The following is a 17,076-nucleotide window of genomic DNA, read 5'->3' as shown; positions in this document are numbered from 1 at the left end:
TATTCATAGAGACAAAAGAATGCAATACACATTACTTTTATATGTTAAGAGGTTGTAGAAGGGCTTTCCTCTACCCCCCATGTATGCTTTTTCTTTAAAAATAGATAATTAGCTGAAAGGGGATAAAAACTGTTTCACAATTTCCTACATGTGACCTCTCCATTTGCATACATATATACACATAGTATGCAGCAGATACTAGACACTCAATAAATTTATGTTGGATGATATGTTCATTTTGAGAAGCAGTAGGTATTTTAATCAGGAAATACTTCCTAAAGGAAGTAGACCTTAAGGAGATAAGAAAGAAATAAGGAAACATCATCTAACTGATATTAGTGGGGAGGGCATTCCATAAGAGGCAAGTAGACTGGGTGACATGGACATGGAAGACAAGTAGCCATATCACGGGATCATAGGACTTATAGTTCAAAGGGACCTTAAGATCATATGGTGCCAAGCACAATCTACTGCTACCTCTCATTATGTAGAAAAGGAAACTGAAAAAAAAAGAAAAGGAAACTGAGATTAAGAGAGATTTGTCAAAACTCATAAATATATTAAATATGAAGTAGAACTTGAATTCTGTTACATTGATGTCAAATCCAGTTGGCTTTCTAATACTCTGTATTGACCATCATTCCACTTTTGCCAATTTAAGCAGAACATTCCTATGACTGGAAGGGGGAAGGCAAAGGAATAAACATTTATATAGTGCCTACCATTTGCCACACAATTTGCTATGTGCTTTACAAAAATCATTTTATTTGATCTTCACAATAACTCTTTAAGATAATATGGGGTGGCTAGGTGGTGCAGTGGATAGAGCACCAGCCCTGGAGTCAGGAGTACCTGACTTCAAATCCAGACTCAGATACTTAATAATTACCTAGCTGTGTGGCCTTGGGCAATCCACTTAACCCCATTTGCCTTGCAAAAAAAAAAACCTAAGATAAATACTAATAATAATATTATCACTTTACAATTGAAGAAACTGAGGCAAACAGAGAAGAAATTACTTGCCTGGGTCACACAACTAGTAAGTGCCTGATGCTTCATTTGAACTCAAGGCTTCATAACTTCAGGCCTAATTCTCTATTCACTACACCACCCATTTGCCTAGATGAAAGGAGTCGTTTAGAATATCAGATTTTTCAGAAACTTCAAATCCAAATCTTAGTCAAACAAGAATCCTATCTATAATATAGTCAATAAATAATAATTCAGGCTTTTGCTTAAAGATCTCTTATAAGGAGAGACTCTTACCTCCCAAGAGAGCTCATTATGATTTGGTATAGCTCTATTTCTTAGGAAATGTTCCTTGTTATTTTCTCTGGATATTTCTTCTTGTAACTTGCATTAGAGACAGGATATAGTACAGTAAAATGAGTGCTGTCTCTGTACTCACAGGCTCAAATTCTACTTTGATACTTAATACCTGTGACTCCAGAGAAAATACTTACAAAGAAATTTGGGTAATACAAGCATTAAATAATTTATTAGTGTTTAAAAACCCCAAAATATTGGTATTACCCTTGATGGACCTGTCAATTGACCCAGACCAATCCAGAAAGCAATATGGAACTATGCCCCATAAGACAAATTGTTAATATCCCTTGATCTACTCATGTTAAGTCTGTACCAAAGAGATCAAAGAAAGAAGAAAATCAAACATATATACAAAAATATTTATAGCAGCTCTTTATTTTAGGGTTAAGGAACTGAAAACCATGGGGCAGCTAGGTGGTGCAGTGGATAAAACACTGGCCCTGGAGTCAGGAGTACCTGGGTTCGAATCCAGTCTCATACACTTAATAATTACCTAGCTGTGTGGCCTTGGACAAGCCACTTTACCCCATCTGCCTTACAAAAAAAAAACCCCTGAAAACTAAAGGACTGACCATCAGTTGGGAAATGACTGAACAAATAACAGTGTCTGAATGTAATGGAGAATTATTGTTCTATAAGACATAACAAAATGAACAATTTCAGAAGCAACTGGAAAAACTTCTATGAACTGAAGCAATGATATAAGCAGAACAAATTTTATAATAGCAACATTGTGAGGAGGAATAACTTTGCAATATTTAAGACCTCTGAACAACAAATTGACCAACCACAATTCCAATGGACCAATGACAAAGAATGTTAACTACTACTTGGCAGAAACATGTTGAACTCAATGTGTAGGATGAGATATACTTTGGAGTGGCTAGGTGGTACAGTGGATAGAGCACTGGCCCTGGAGTCAGGAGTACCTGAGTTCAAATTTGGCCTCAGACACTTAATAATTACTTAGCTGTGTGGCCTTGGGCAAGGCACTTAACCTCATTTGCCTTGCAAAAACCTAAAAAAAAAAGAATGAGATATACTCTGTTGGACTTGACCAATGAGATAATTGGTTATACTTGACAGCATATTTGTCATGAAGGTTTTCTTTTTTCCACAGTTGGGGAGGCAAGGGATAAAGGAGAAGAGAAGAAAAAGAGAAAATTAATTCTAATTAATTTTAATTGAAATTTTATTTTATTTTTTTCAATTACATGTAATAGTAGTTATTCAACATTCATTCATTTGCAAATTTATGAGCTCCACAATTTTCTACCACACTCCCTTCATTCCCCCCTCCCTGTGGTAGCAAACAGGCTGGTAAAAGTTGCACGTGTATATTCCTGTTTAACTTATTTACATATTAGTCACTTTGTGAAAGAGGAATTAAAACTAAAGAGAAAGGGAAAGACCATGAGAAAGAAAAAATGAGAGAGGTTTTTAAATCGTAAACATAGTATACTTTCAGATTCCATGGGGCTTTGTTTCCTCTGAATGTGGATAGCAGTATCCATAACAGGCTTCTCAGGGTTGTCCTTGTTCTCTGAGCTATTGAAGGCAGCTGTATCCATCATAGTTACTCATCTCGCAATGTTCTCTTGATTCTGTTCCCTTCATTTAACAGCAGTTCATGTAATTCTTTCCATACTTCTTTAAATTTGATCATTCATGATTTCTTGTAGGATAATAGTACTCCATAACATTCATATATCATAACTTGTTCAATCAGTCACCATTTGATGGGTATTCCCTCAATTTCTAAATTTTTGCTACTTCAAAAAGAACTGCAATAAAATTTTTAGACATGTGAGACTTTTTCTGATTTTTGTGGCTTCTTTTGGATATAGACCTAGTACCATTATTGCTGAATCAAAGGGTTTGATTAGTTTTATTGCTCTTTGGATATAGTTCCAGATTGCTTTCCAGAGTGACTGGATCACTTTGCAACTCCATCAACAATGTATTAATATCCCAATTTTCCCACATTGATTATTTTCCTTTTTTGTCATCTTAGCCAATCTAATAGGTATAAAGTGGAACCTCATAGTTGTTTTAATTTGCAATTTCTGAAATCAGTTATGATTTGGAGCATTTTATATGTCTATATTTAACTTTAATTTCTTCATCTGAAAATTGCCTTTTTATCCATTGTTCATTTATCAATTGCGGATTGACTTGTAATCTTATAAATTTGATTCAGTTCTCTCTATATTTTAGTAATGAGTCCTTAGGGCAGCTAGGTGGTACAGTGGATAGAGCACTGGCCCTGGAGTCAGGAGGACCTGAGTTCAAATCCAACATGATAAGTACGTAGCTGTGTGACCTTGGGCAAATCACTTAAATCCCCTGCCTTGTAAAAAACAAAAAAAAGGTGTGAAAATTGTTTTACAGCTTTGTTTTTCTTCTAATCTTTGTTGCATTAGTTTTATTAGTGCAAATTTCTTTAATATAGTCAAAATCATCCATAGATCTGACAGATAGAGCATTATTGTTCTCTTAATTGTTCTGTTATCACCTTTTATATCTAAATCCTTTATATCTAAATTTTACCTTATTTTGGTATAGAATGTAAGATGTGGGTCTATGCCTAGCTTTTGCCATACTATTTTACAGTTTTCTCAGCAGTTGTTCTTGAATAGTGAGTTTTTAATCCCAGAAGCTAATGTCTTTCAGTTGTCAAACATTAGATATCAATTGTCACTTATTGCTCTTTCTTTTGGATCTACTCTATTCCACTGGCCCATTGCTCTATTTCTTAACCAGTACTAGGCAGTTTTGATGACTGCTGCTTTATAATATAGTTTTAGATATGGTACAACTAGGTTACCTTTCTTTGCATTTTTTTTTCAACAATTCCCTAGCTATTAAGATTTTGTTACTCCAGTTGGATTTTGTTGCTATTTTTTCTAGCTCTGTAAAATAGGTTTTTGGTAACTCACTTGGTTTGTCACTGAATAATTTATTTAGTTTGTGTAGAGTTGTCATTTTTATTATACTAGCTTAGCCTATCCATGCTCAATTGTCATTTTTCCAAATGTTTAGATCTGACTTTATTTGTGTAAAAAAATATTTTTTATAATTGTACTTATATCATTTCTTATCTTGTCTTGGGAGGTAGATTCCCAAGTATTTTATGTTGCCTACAATTAACTTTCAGTGGAATTTCTTTTTCTATCTCTTGTTTTGGGGAATTTTTGGTCATATATAGGAAAACTTATTAATTAGAAAATATTTTAGTAAAGAAAATAGCTATCATTTCCCCATAGTGCTTCTCATTCATACCTCACAGTGAAGGCTACCTTATAATAAGAAAGTATACTTAAGGAAAAGGCCAGCACATTGGCTACATCTGACAACTTAATAAACCTATGGTTTATTGAGAAGTATGAGTGCATTGATCAGTGATGATAAAGCCCCTTCCAGCTGTTCTTGAAAACTAATGAAATTAATTTAGGGAGATTAATTGTTCTTCAAATATTTGATAGAATTTATATATATTGGAATCCAGATTATTTTTTATTGAAAGTGTATGGATTATTCAATCTCTATTAATGAGATGAGCTTATTTTAATCCTCTATATACTCTTAGTCTATACTTTTGCATTTTATATTCCCCTTAATAGAATGTAAGTTTCCTGAATTCAGGGAATACTTCTAGTATGTGTGTGTATGTCTGTGTCTGTGTGATGGTATGTCTGTGTATTTGTGTCTATGTGTACTCTCATATAGCAGTTGCTCAACAAATGTTTATTGAATTGAATTTTTAGGATATCCATATATTTCAACTAAGCTTTTAGTTTTGTTGGTTTATAATTGGATATGAGTTTTCTTAACAATATCCTTTATTTTATTTTCTTTTTGATTTGAATTTATTTTCATTTTCATATTGGAAACTTGGTTTTTCTCCCCCTTATTGTTTTTGGATAGTTAATGCTTTGCCTATTTTGTTCCTCTTTTTTTTCAAATTCTATAATTATCTCAGTAGGATTTTTATTTTTTGTTTATTTTCCATTTGTTTTTCTTTCATTTTTAATAATTAAAATTTTTGTACTTATTTTAGATAATTTCTTTGTTTATTTTTACCTATTTATTCCATTTGTCACTTAATTCTCCCTTTTATTCTCTTTTAAGTATTTAGAGACAACAAAAATTTCCCTTAAGAATTGCTTTGGTTACATATAAATCAGTATCAATATATTCTCTATTATCATTTAGTTAGATATGAAAATTCATTATTTCTATAATTTGTTTTTTTATCCACTCAGTAACTAGGATTACATTATTTTTATCTTCTTTTAAGTTTGAATTTTTTTCCTCCAATATTCCTCATTAATTATTTCTTTTATTAGGTTATGAATGTGTCTAGTATTTCTATCATTTAAATTTTGCTTGAATCCTCTATGTATGAAAATATAGCTAGTCATTTTAAAAAGATAAAATTATATATGTTCCCCACAGTTTTCCTTTAGTAACACCCAATATCTATCACATCTAATTTTTTAAATCATCTGTTCATATATCAAATATTATTGTTATTTTTGCTTTTGTTGTATTTACCTACATTGGTGATGATCCCATTAATATTACTGGCACTTACTGTTTTTCTTCTTGTCTTCCCTAAAACTCAGTTAATTTTTCCTTTAAATGCTTTCAGGTTTTTTTGGTGCATTTATATTTATCACTAATAAAGTTTTGTTATCTATGGTGTCTTAGAGCATAATGTGGTTTTCCTGTTTATCTCTTCTAACCATGCTATTTTTGCTGCTGCATTGTTGAAGATCATGATTACTATACATTTTTGTGTTCAGCTGAAGTATAATAGATTCTACATCAACCTCTCAACTCCATATAAATTTTATATTTTTAACAGAGGAAATATGTTTCTATGGTGTTTTGTTTTGTTATTTCACTTCATTTTTTTTAACGTTTGCATTATCTTCAGGGCAATGAAGTCGGGAGGGTCTGAGTTAAAAATCTTGCCTTAGACACTTGTTAGTTGTGTGACCCTGAGCAAGTCATTTATCCCTGTTTACCTCCACCCTGAGCTGCAAAATATATTAGTATAATATATATATATATATATATACATATATATATATATATATATATATATTAATATTTTTGCCAAGAAGGCCCCAAATAAGGTCACAAAGAATCTGGTATGATTAATTGACATATGTTAACATAGATTATTTTTGGTGATAATTTAGTTTGATTTGGCATAATTATATCTTATCCAATGCCCTGGTCCCTCTTATCCACTCCATTCACTAAATACAGAATGTGCTAGCTTCACCTCAGAGTAATTGAAGAAAAGCTATCAAAGGAGAAAGCAAATAGGTTGTGTAAACTGAAGGTCCATGATGAATGTGATGAGTCTAGAATCTGGGATCATAAGGTTATCCAAGCAGGACATTTCCACAATTTTCTGAAACATTTTCATTGTTCCTATGGTTCCTATCCACTGCCCTATCTTTTCCTGTTGAGTCACTAGGGTTTTATATCTTCACTTCAGAATATACCACTGAGGAGGCCTAGAAGGGGAAAAAAATAGGTAAGGACATGGAGAAGAAAGAGAAAAGGAGCAGAGAAGAGGAAAAGCAGGGAACTTGACTCACCTTGTCCTCTGAAGGAGTTTTTGAGGTGTTTGCTGAGGAGGGAAAGGGAGAATTGAGAGGTATGTAGTGACCTTCCCACATAGATCCCATACCTCATATTCTAAGTCCTAGTACTAATACACTCATTGCTTTTCATTTTCATCCTATTTTTCTAAGTTCCAAAAGAGGACAGTTTTCTATTTCATTTATCATCTAACTCTTGCCTTCAGCTAAATCTCTGTAAAATTTCATGGATTCATGAAGTCTTCCCCTAAAATTCCATACAGTAGATTTTTCAATTCTTCTAACCCTTCACCAAGGAATGTTTAAAGAATCACTGCTTTAAGCATTTGTTTCTTGTTTCTATCATCATGAGAACCTGACAGAGACCCCTCTAGTTCTTAAGAATGTCTATCACTGTTCTCTTAATATAATCATCTCTAAAAATAATCAACTTTCTTAATGACCAAAGGACAGACTTCTCAGGAATTGTCAGCATTCTAGTGATTGTTTAAAAAGGAGCATTATATCCCCAAAATAGTATCTACTTTTGGAGATCTGTTCAACAGTCATCATTCATAAGGATATTAGGGCAAAAAAAACAACTTTAGAGACAGTCTAGTATAATCTTGTTATTTTATAGATCAAGGAACTGAGACCTTGAGGGTAAAAATTTTATCCAAACTCATAGGTAATATGCAAAAACTTAATTCAAATTCAGTTAGGCTGACTTTCCAGTCCTCTTTCTCCTACACCATGATGTCTCTCCTAAACTTCAGCAATGTCCTCCTCTCTTTGGTATACTCACTACAGAATGTCCTGGATTATAATTATTTGTGTTTGTTTCTCTTCCTTTTTCCTTCTATCTTTCCCATCATAGTAATCTCTATGTGAGCAAGGATTTTGTTTTATCTAAACTTTTTTTTCTCCCAACATATAGTGCATCTTTACATGCTTAATATTTATTGAGATGAATTAATCCAGAATCAGAATCTTGACTCTCTTTCCTTTTTCCCTTGGCAGTTCCATTACTCCTATACCTTTGTCTATCAGCTTTATTCCTCTAGCTCCCAAAGCCCAAATCCACATTTCCAACAATTTGGTTAGATATCTCCACCTGGACGTGCCACCTATACTTTAAAATCAATGTATCTCAAAGTGTCTCTTTCCCACTCCTTTTCACCCCAACCTCCCTCTCCTCCAATTCTATTATATCTATTTATCAAAACAATATTGTCATTGCTTCTGGAAAGTATGTGTCAATTGTAGTAGCCTTGTGACTTCCCAGACTAAAACTCCCTTCTCTAGATCCCATTTCCCTAATGTGCACTGTCTATTCCTATGAGAATTCCTATGGGGCTCTTTGATAGTAAGAATTGCCTCACGTTTTTATTAATATCCCCAATGAGTTACATGGTGCCTAGAACATAGCAAACATTTGATAAATGCTTTTCATTCATTCATTCATTTATTCATTCTACAACAGCTTTCTTATTGGTCTGTACTTGAATCCTCGAACTATTCTTTGACCCTCCTGTCATGTTCATTGCTTTCCCTTCTCTCCTCCCAACTGAGTCAGTCACCTGACAAGTTTTATTCATTTCTACCCCTCAACCACCATTTGTACCTCTTGAATCTTTGTTCCTTTTCTATTCTTGTTCTCTGAGCCACTACACTACTTTAGAACATCATATCACTTCATCTATTCTGTTTCGGTAGCCTCATCACTGGTCTCCTTGACTTGTTTTTTCCATCTCCCTGATTTTTATAGAATTTTTCATGACCCCATACTGTCTATATAGTCCAATACAAACTATTCTGTCTGACATTCAAGACTTTCCAAATTATAATCCCACCTTCTGTTCTCAGACATACCCCCTATTATTCCCCAGTGTAGCCATCAAGCAAGACATTTATTTATACCCATAATGAGCTCAGTAAATTCCTGGTCTTGCAACTTTTTTCAGATTGTGCACTTTTTTCAAAAATTCCCTCCCTCCTCTTCCCTTCATTTTATTCTTGCCTTTGATAGCTGGTGAAATATGAGAGAAATAATTCATTTAGACTACCACTCAATTCCAATCAGCATCAATCAATTTGATATGATTCTATAGGGTACTGATTATAAACTAATTATAAACTGATTATAAACCCTATATATTATTTCCCAGAACCATGATCTATAGATATTTAGATCACTTGTGCAATCATAGGAAGCTAGCTAGAGACCCTCCACATTTGTTTTTCCTTGTCTTGATGACAAAGCCCAGTGTGGCAGAGGTGATTCAAACACATGTAAAGTTCTCCAATTTGTTTTTACACTTCCAGACAATTCTCTTTCATCCAACACAAGCAAGTGACCATCTTATAACCACCTAATTATTACATACCATCTCCTCTTGTCTAACATAAGGAGTTTATCTATCCTATTACCACCAAGTTAGCAAAGATTTTTTTTTTTTGCCTTGCTCAAATTGTGATCCTGGCATGTTGTTTTGTTTATTCTAGCTTATTCTAACCTATGAATCATATGTCAATCAATGAAATTATTCTGTCTTTGAGATAAAAAATGGCTATAAAAGTAGAGCCCTTGAAGGAGAGAATATCTTAGATCATGAGGAAATCTGAGGTTCACTTCATTAGAGGATCTAATGACGAAGGGACCATGGTTTCTTTAATAAAGTGACATTGGTTCAGAGTTCTGCTCCAGTCTCTTTTATTGTAGACAGAAAAATGTTATTTTCCACATTATTTATCACCCTACATGAAACAACTATGCATAGACTTCAACTTCTTTAGCCCAGCCAAGAAACAAGTGCACACCAGGTTGAATTTTCACTGCTCCCCCCACCACCACCATGGACACTGGCCTTGGAAGATTGGACTTCCAAATTCTCTGAACCTAAGGTACAACTCTTAATGATAGATGAATCTGCCTTGATTTACTCAATTTATTTTAAGAAAGGTTGCTATTTGGGTTAAGAAGGGATGGGTAAAATTTGTGGTTAATTTTTCTTAATTTATATACTCCAGAGCACTCAAATCTAATTATTATTAAAAAATTAATATGACCATAAATTTTAACTTTTTAAACATAGGCTATTTTTTTCCTCAAGTTTTTCTAACAAGACCAGAGAGATTCAACAGTGAAAGTGATATTTCCTCATTTTTAGCTAATTTTAAAACTTCCTGTTGGCAGGGTTGAAATTGATTTTTTTTTATATTCTTTTGACAAGGAGAAATTAAGGGGGCAGCCAGGTGGCGTAGTGGATAAAGCACCAGCCTTGGAATCAGGAGTACCTGGGTTCAAATCCGATCTCAGACATTTAATAATTACCTAGCTGTATGGCCTTGGGCAAGCCACTTTAACCCCCTTTGCCTTGCAAAAACCTAAAAAACCCCAAGAAAAACAAAAAAAAAACAGACAAGGAGAAATTAAATCATTTGTGTCATCTGTAAAGAAATCTTTTAAATTGGTTGAGAGGAAAAATCTTTTAACCAGTCCCTGGAAAGGTAGAGTCAGAGAATTCAAGTGCTCTGACACCAACTTGAGAGGGCAATATTTCAAGTTATAACTAACAGTCTTAAGGGTGAGATTCCTTGACTCAATAATAAGTTGTCATGACTGTGACTATTCTGGGGATAATTCCACACTCTCCTGACCTGAGAAGAAGGCTTGTTTTGGTGTACAGTGATGAGGAAAGGAAAAAAGCTATTTTCACTTATATTTGATTAGGAATAAGTCAGTCACTAGCAGAGGTAAATGTTCAGGAAGTTTTTAAGAAAAGAAAAAAATGAATTTTGTTGAATATTCATTTAGGTCCTGGTTGACTATTCTTAGGACCCTAGAGGTTAAACCCAAAACTGGAAGAATGGAAGCATTGAAGAATTTGCCAAAACAGATTCCTGAATATTAGTTTAGCTGAAGGAAAGATACTATAAAGGTGGATTCTCAGGTAGGTAGGAGATTACTCCCCCCCAACCTTGGTTTATAGTCAAAGGAGTTAATTTCCAGTGCTTTTAGTTGAATTTCTTGGAAGAATTAGCCACTAAAGTGGGTTCTTGGGAATCTTGCCCAATTCTCTTAGGGGAAGTTCCTATGAAAGAGTGTCACTTCTGGTTAGGGATATCCACAGGAGATTTTGGGGTCAGGTATAAGAAGAGAAATATATCCTCTAGGATTTCCATTGGTGGCTTGCAAAAGGGTGCATCCCTTATCTAGGGGTAGGGATGACTAGAGATAGAACCATTAGATTGTATAGTTTGATTTGAAAATATAAAGGGTTTAGGGAACTGTTTTGGTCAAGGCATGGAACTTTTGATTACTTAGAAAGTTGTGGAAATTTATTGAATATCCCCAAATCAGTTTAGAACAAAAGAAGCATTGATAGCACTAAATTCTTCATCATTCTTAGTTTTTCTTCCAGTTATTTTACACTGGCCAAAAAAAGTCCAGAAAGATGGAACTTTAACCAGCTCTTCCATCTATTAGGGACTTGTTCTAATACAAAGTGCACTTTCAATGGGTAAGTCAACTGGCAAATTAGACTAAAGCAATTTGCATTTTTACTAAATTACATATCATCTTTATTCAATTCTAAAAGTATTAACATAATTGGGAAACAGAAGGATTATCTTAGGCTGGCAGCATAACCCAGCTACAAGATGGTCATAAATTCTTAATAAATTCTTAATAGTGGAGACAGTTAAGATCTTAACTTCAAACTCTAGAGAAAAACTTAGAAATTCAGGTCTGATTTAATGTTGTGTATTGTTATATTCTCTCTGTGTATGTCAATTTTGTAAATGATGAAACTAAGTTTAGGAATAATGGATTCTTTGGAAAGGTGAGTTCTTTATTGCAGATAGGAAGTGACCTTATACAATTAGGAAAATCTTTCAGAGAATGGGAAATATGTCTGCTGTCTGTGCTATGATATTTGTGTTTTGTGCTACCCAATAACTAACAGGTGTTTTACCTGTACCTTTGCTTTTGTATGACCAACCAAAAGAAACAACTTATTAAAAAATAAATTTTCAAAAAAAGCCTTAAAAGAGGACAAATATCTCTTTTCCCCCCTCTCTTTCCAATACTGAGCATGTTGGAAACTGATGAGATGAAAGACAGAAATAGAAATGAGTTGAAAACTAAGACACAAAAATAAAATACTGAAAACCAAATTTATGAAAAAGGAATCAATATTTCTTTCATTTCCATAGTATAACCAAGATGGTCTTTTTTAAGTATTTTGATGAGTTTTATGGGGTACTAGCAAACTTTTTAGAGTTTAAAGAAAACAACAGCATCAAAATTCACTGATCAGTTATTACTTAAAAGAGATCTTTAAAGTGTCTAGAGATTGATTTAAAACTGAAATTTCCGCTTTAAGAACTGCCTTAATAGTTATTAATATGCTCAGGAGAAATTCAGGGAAATAGGAATTCAATGAAGTAATAAAATAGGAAAAAAGTAAGAAAATAATATAGGTAACTTTAGAGTAAAACTCATGAGCTAAAATAATTTGACAACTCATAATTTTAAAAGTTTGCTAAGCCTGAAAAAGTTGTAGCTAGCCAATATAAATTTGAAGTTGGGGTATCAATCTGTGAAATTGACTTTAATTTCAGTGTAGAATAAAGGCATACTAAAAACTGTATTTAAAATTATGTTAAATTGATTGTAGGAAAGAACTTTTATTATTAAAAAAACAGAAAAAGAAAATCATCATACTATTTTTAGAAAAGAATAGGAAAAAAGATAGAATTGGAGTTCTTCAAATAAATCCTGATTAAGGATCCCAATTTGATGGTGGTCCCCAAAGTGCACCCAGAAAAAGAAAACTTGTTTTGAAATTAGAAAGCAGTCAAAAGTATATGAAGTTTAATCATATGACTTCAGTTAAAACATTTGTGTAAGGAAATTAGAAACACAGTAAAACTTGTGTTGAAATCAATTGATTAGGGAAAATAAATTCAAATTGCAAGTAAGTATTGAAGATAGATTAAAATAAGGATAGGGGTTCAAGCAAAGGACAGACATAGGAATAAATTAAGTGTATGTACACCTGATAGAGGATGTGATTAGATAGACCTCCTTTGAGATCTAGTCTATGACTAGATCTCCAGAAACCTGTCATAAAGGCTGAAGGTCATTAAACCAAATGCCTCTTCAGGACAGGAACCCCTATTTCCCACACTCTAAAAATATTGGAAAGGCATAAGAAGGGAAAAGGAAAAAAGACAATGTTGCTGGAAACTGTGCCTATGACTGGAAGATCAGGACACTGTGTTTCTAGTTGCAGAGAGTGGTAGCTACTGGTGGAGTTCTGTAACATTTAATCATAGGGAAAGGTCTTTAGAATCTTTCCTGTTACTAGGATTAATTATAGCAACAAGATGGTAATTTTGAGCACTTCACAATGACAGTGGCTTTGAAAGTAAGGTTGGTCAATCTGAAAGCCATGAAAAGACATAAATGATCTTAATCATAAATAATCAAGAGTGATCAGATTAGAAAATATCAAATTAAATTTTGTAAATTTGAGACAAAAGCAGAACTTGTGAGGTAGTTAGGTGGTGCAGTGGATAGAACACTGGTTCTAGAGTTCAAATCCCATCTCAAACACAGTAATTACCTAGCTGTATGACCTTGGGCAAGTCACTTAACACCACTGCCTTGTAAAATCTTAAAAAAAAAGAGGCAGAACTTGCAAATTAAAACAAAATATACTTAATTTTAGTGATTTGAAAGAAAATAAGCCATGAGCCCATCAAAAAATACAATCTCTATCATAGTTTTCCAGTAGTCCAATTCCTGTGTCCTTCCTGGACCTTGGTTGAACCCTAGGTCATTTTCAAGTGAATTCCTTCATAAAATAGCTGGATAAATGCTTTTCCAGTATTAAAAATGTTAACTTTGATGAAAGAGATGATTTCTTCTCCAGAACCATCCTGCTTTCTGAAATCTATGGCATCCTAAAATGCCATAGTTTTGGGGTTTATTTGTTTATCACTTACCAAAATCTCTGTGATTGTAATATGAAATTAATATGAAATGTGAAATTGTAACCACTAAAGAATGAAAAAGTGACTTGCTGGAGGAATTAAGAAAGTAAAGGATAAAAAGAGCAGCATTGCATAAGGAAAATTAGAAAGGTTAAGAAGGAGCAGTATTGTTTCAAGGAGAAATTAGAGAAATTGAGAATGAATGGAAAAGTGGTGAAAGTTAAAAATTGTACGTACAGACAGCATAAATTCAAATTCTATGTAAAGGGTTTTGGAGTTTTGAAAAGGCAATTTCAGAAAGAATCTTAGTCCCACTTAAACAGAAATGATTTAGAAATAATTTTTAATCAATGCTCCTTTCATAGTTGTTATATATCTTCCTCCCCAAAAATAATTTAAGTATACAAAATAAGCCTCAAAAAATGCATGTAAATTAATTGAGAGAGAAAGGATTATCTCTGCTTAGGTTTAAAATAATCGTGCTAAAGTACTAGTAATTTAGAGAATTTAAAGAAATTGGTTTGATTCTATGAGTAACAAAGAAAAAAAGCAGCAACAGGATGTTGAGAGTATTAACAGAAATATTTTTTAACATAAATCAACTAAATATAATGGAACTTTGTGCAAAATGAAGTTTAATTATTGCCACTAGTCATAAATGAAAATTGAGTTGAGAATATTATAATGGTAGTAAATCAAAGAATTTAATTAGATCTTGTATGTACAAATCAAATAATAAATATTTACACCTATGTGTAATAAGAGGGTTATTAATAATAATAATTGTGAAGTACTTAACACAGTTCCTGTGTAAAGGACTAACACTATAACTTTCAAACTTTGTGGGAATGCATCTGAACAAAATGATATCCTATTTACAAATATTTTTTCTAATTGCTATGGAATGTTAACAAATTGAGAAATTACAAACTAAACATTTTAAAATATTACTAAAATTAGGCTTAAGCAACTTTCAAGAAAGAGAAAAAGAGTGGTACGTGATAGGCACCACATAAACTACTATAATTAGCATGAAAATGCCAGGGGTAATAAGATAATTAACTTTCTATGAATTGATAAATTTTAAAGGTATTTAACTAAATTATTATTACCTGATTATGATGTTTTAAATAAAAGAAAACTGAGAAGCTTTTAAAAGCAAGTTTCTTCCGCTTAAAATCTGAAAATTATTACATTTTAAATATATCTGTGATATGAAAATTAAAGTTTATTAAAACAATTAGAAAATAATAATGGTGACTTACTGTTGGGGGTTAAACAGGGTAATGTCCTCTTAGAGATTTTTTTTTATGTGAAGTTTTTTTGGAACAAACCCTGTGGACAGGCTGCTGTGAAACTTTGCAGCTTTAGTATTTGAGGAAGTATGACCTATCCCACCCAAAATGGAGAAATGAAACTTTTGAATAGTAGTTGTCATTTTGAATCATTTGGAAACTCATGTAATTGTATCTTTTAACATCAACATTTGAACCAACTATTCACTGTATATGAGTGTGGTGAAGAAATAAAAGCAGTAACACAAGAATAACACAATAACACAAGAATGTCTTGGGACTCATCTCCAGGTATTCTTTTTAATAGTTTTAGGTTCAGTGTGGCACACAAGGGATAAGAGATTTAAGCAAGAGTGGATTACTCCAAACACTACACCACTGACAACTTACATGACAGTTACTTGTGCAATTTCTGTAATTTTTAATCATCTTGTCTTCCAAGTCGTATCTACTGGTGACCAATCAGCTAACTGGCACCCCTCTTTGAATACTTATCCCCAAAAAGATTATTATTGTGTATAAATTATCCTTAAGGAATATATTGCTCCCTATTCCTAAAGCCATAGCTCCCTCTGATAACCAGAGTTTTCACAGGAAATTGTGCCAGGTATGACCCATTTGCTTAGATGGTCTCTGTTGGGGGAACCTCATCTCATCTTATCCCATTGTTTTCTAGAAATGGTCTGATGCTCTCCCTTTGTCTTTATCTTCAGATCAAGGTGGGGATGATAGTTATGAATAGATCAAATTTATTTAAAAAATTCTAGATGCGAGTTTGAGGCTAATCCATGAGGAAAATAAAAATTATCAAGTCCTAAGCTGCAATTAGTGAAATTTTTCTGTTTGAGGAAGAATCTTCTGGGATTTAAATTTGCTACTACACTAAATCTTATATCCAGGTATAAATATCTGCTCTTATTTAAGGCTGCTGGCTCATTACTGAAAGAAAATTCCAGGTGCCCTTGTAATCTGAGGACTGCCATTGGTAAAATGTCTGTCCTTGGGAAAGTCTAGAAAATGATCTTGTGAAGGTGTAAGTAGGATTTTCTTGACCTATTCCCAATTTGGTAATTAGGAAATTTTCCCACCTGGCTAATTCTCAGCTTGGTTATGGCATTATATCATACAATTGATTACCTATGATATATCTAAAATCAAACTAATAATATATTCCCGCCTTTCTCCTCAAATAGCAAATCTCACTGATAAGGGCAAGTATTAAAGAAGGAGGGAAAAAGGTATGCCTCAGTCATTTATTGTAGGTGTGACAGTTTAATATTGGTAACATTGGATAAAAATATAAAAGTTATTATATAGAGAGATCATTTTGAATTGCCATTTGAATCAAAAATAATAGAGACCATGAAGCCTTACAATTGGTGGGCTATTTAGTTTATAAGAGCTCTCCCTATAAAATTCTTTTGTCATGGTAATATAATTAGCAGAGGATGTGACACAGCTTTCAAAACTGGATTAAGAATTTTAAGCCTAAAATAGAAGTATCTCCAGTTTTAGTTTACAAAGAAAAAAGAAAAGAAATGAAGAATGATAGAATGTGTAGTGTAGTGTTACCAAAATGATAAAATTTTATTTTGGTTTATTATTGCTACCTGAATCAAAGTCAAACATTTTTATTATAAGTAATTTATTTAATCTTCTTTGCCTTAAAATTTACTACTCAATGTATCTATGCATCCCATTCAAGAACTATTAAGATTTGAGCTGACTCTCACTTCCTGATCTAGTTATTGTAATAGCAAACTAGAATTGTATTAAGATCAATTTTGTCAGAGATATTTAGCAGTGAAGTCCATCTCTACATGTGACCTGAAATGGAGAAGCAAATCCAC

The 17,076-nt window shown here is 33.0% G+C and overlaps 1 protein-coding gene across 4 annotated transcripts in view; it reads right to left on the bottom strand.

Annotated features, from left to right (window-relative positions):
- Positions 1-1,877: 1,877 nt before the first annotated feature.
- LOC141513391 (Fc receptor-like protein 2) overlaps positions 1,878-17,076 on the bottom strand; it is a 40,757-nt gene continuing 25,558 nt past the window's right edge. Inside the window, exons 13-14 of one of the 4 annotated variants that reach the window (XM_074223144.1) lie at positions 6,948-6,979; positions 1,878-3,113 (exon numbers count right to left, since the gene is read on the bottom strand). In XM_074223144.1, the coding sequence (XP_074079245.1) occupies positions 3,099-3,113; positions 6,948-6,979 (47 nt within the window). In that variant the 3' untranslated portion in view covers positions 1,878-3,098. Of the gene's footprint in view, positions 3,114-6,434; positions 6,980-17,076 lie in introns of those variants that run through there. The other 3 variants (XM_074223143.1, XM_074223146.1, XM_074223142.1) reach the window with 3 other exon arrangements.

Source organism: Macrotis lagotis, chromosome 2 (assembly GCF_037893015.1).
Source record: "Macrotis lagotis isolate mMagLag1 chromosome 2, bilby.v1.9.chrom.fasta, whole genome shotgun sequence".
Lineage (NCBI taxonomy): Eukaryota > Metazoa > Chordata > Mammalia > Peramelemorphia > Peramelidae > Macrotis > Macrotis lagotis.
Note: the sequence above shows the minus strand (reverse complement) of the source record. Positions and strands in the feature narration are given on the sequence as shown.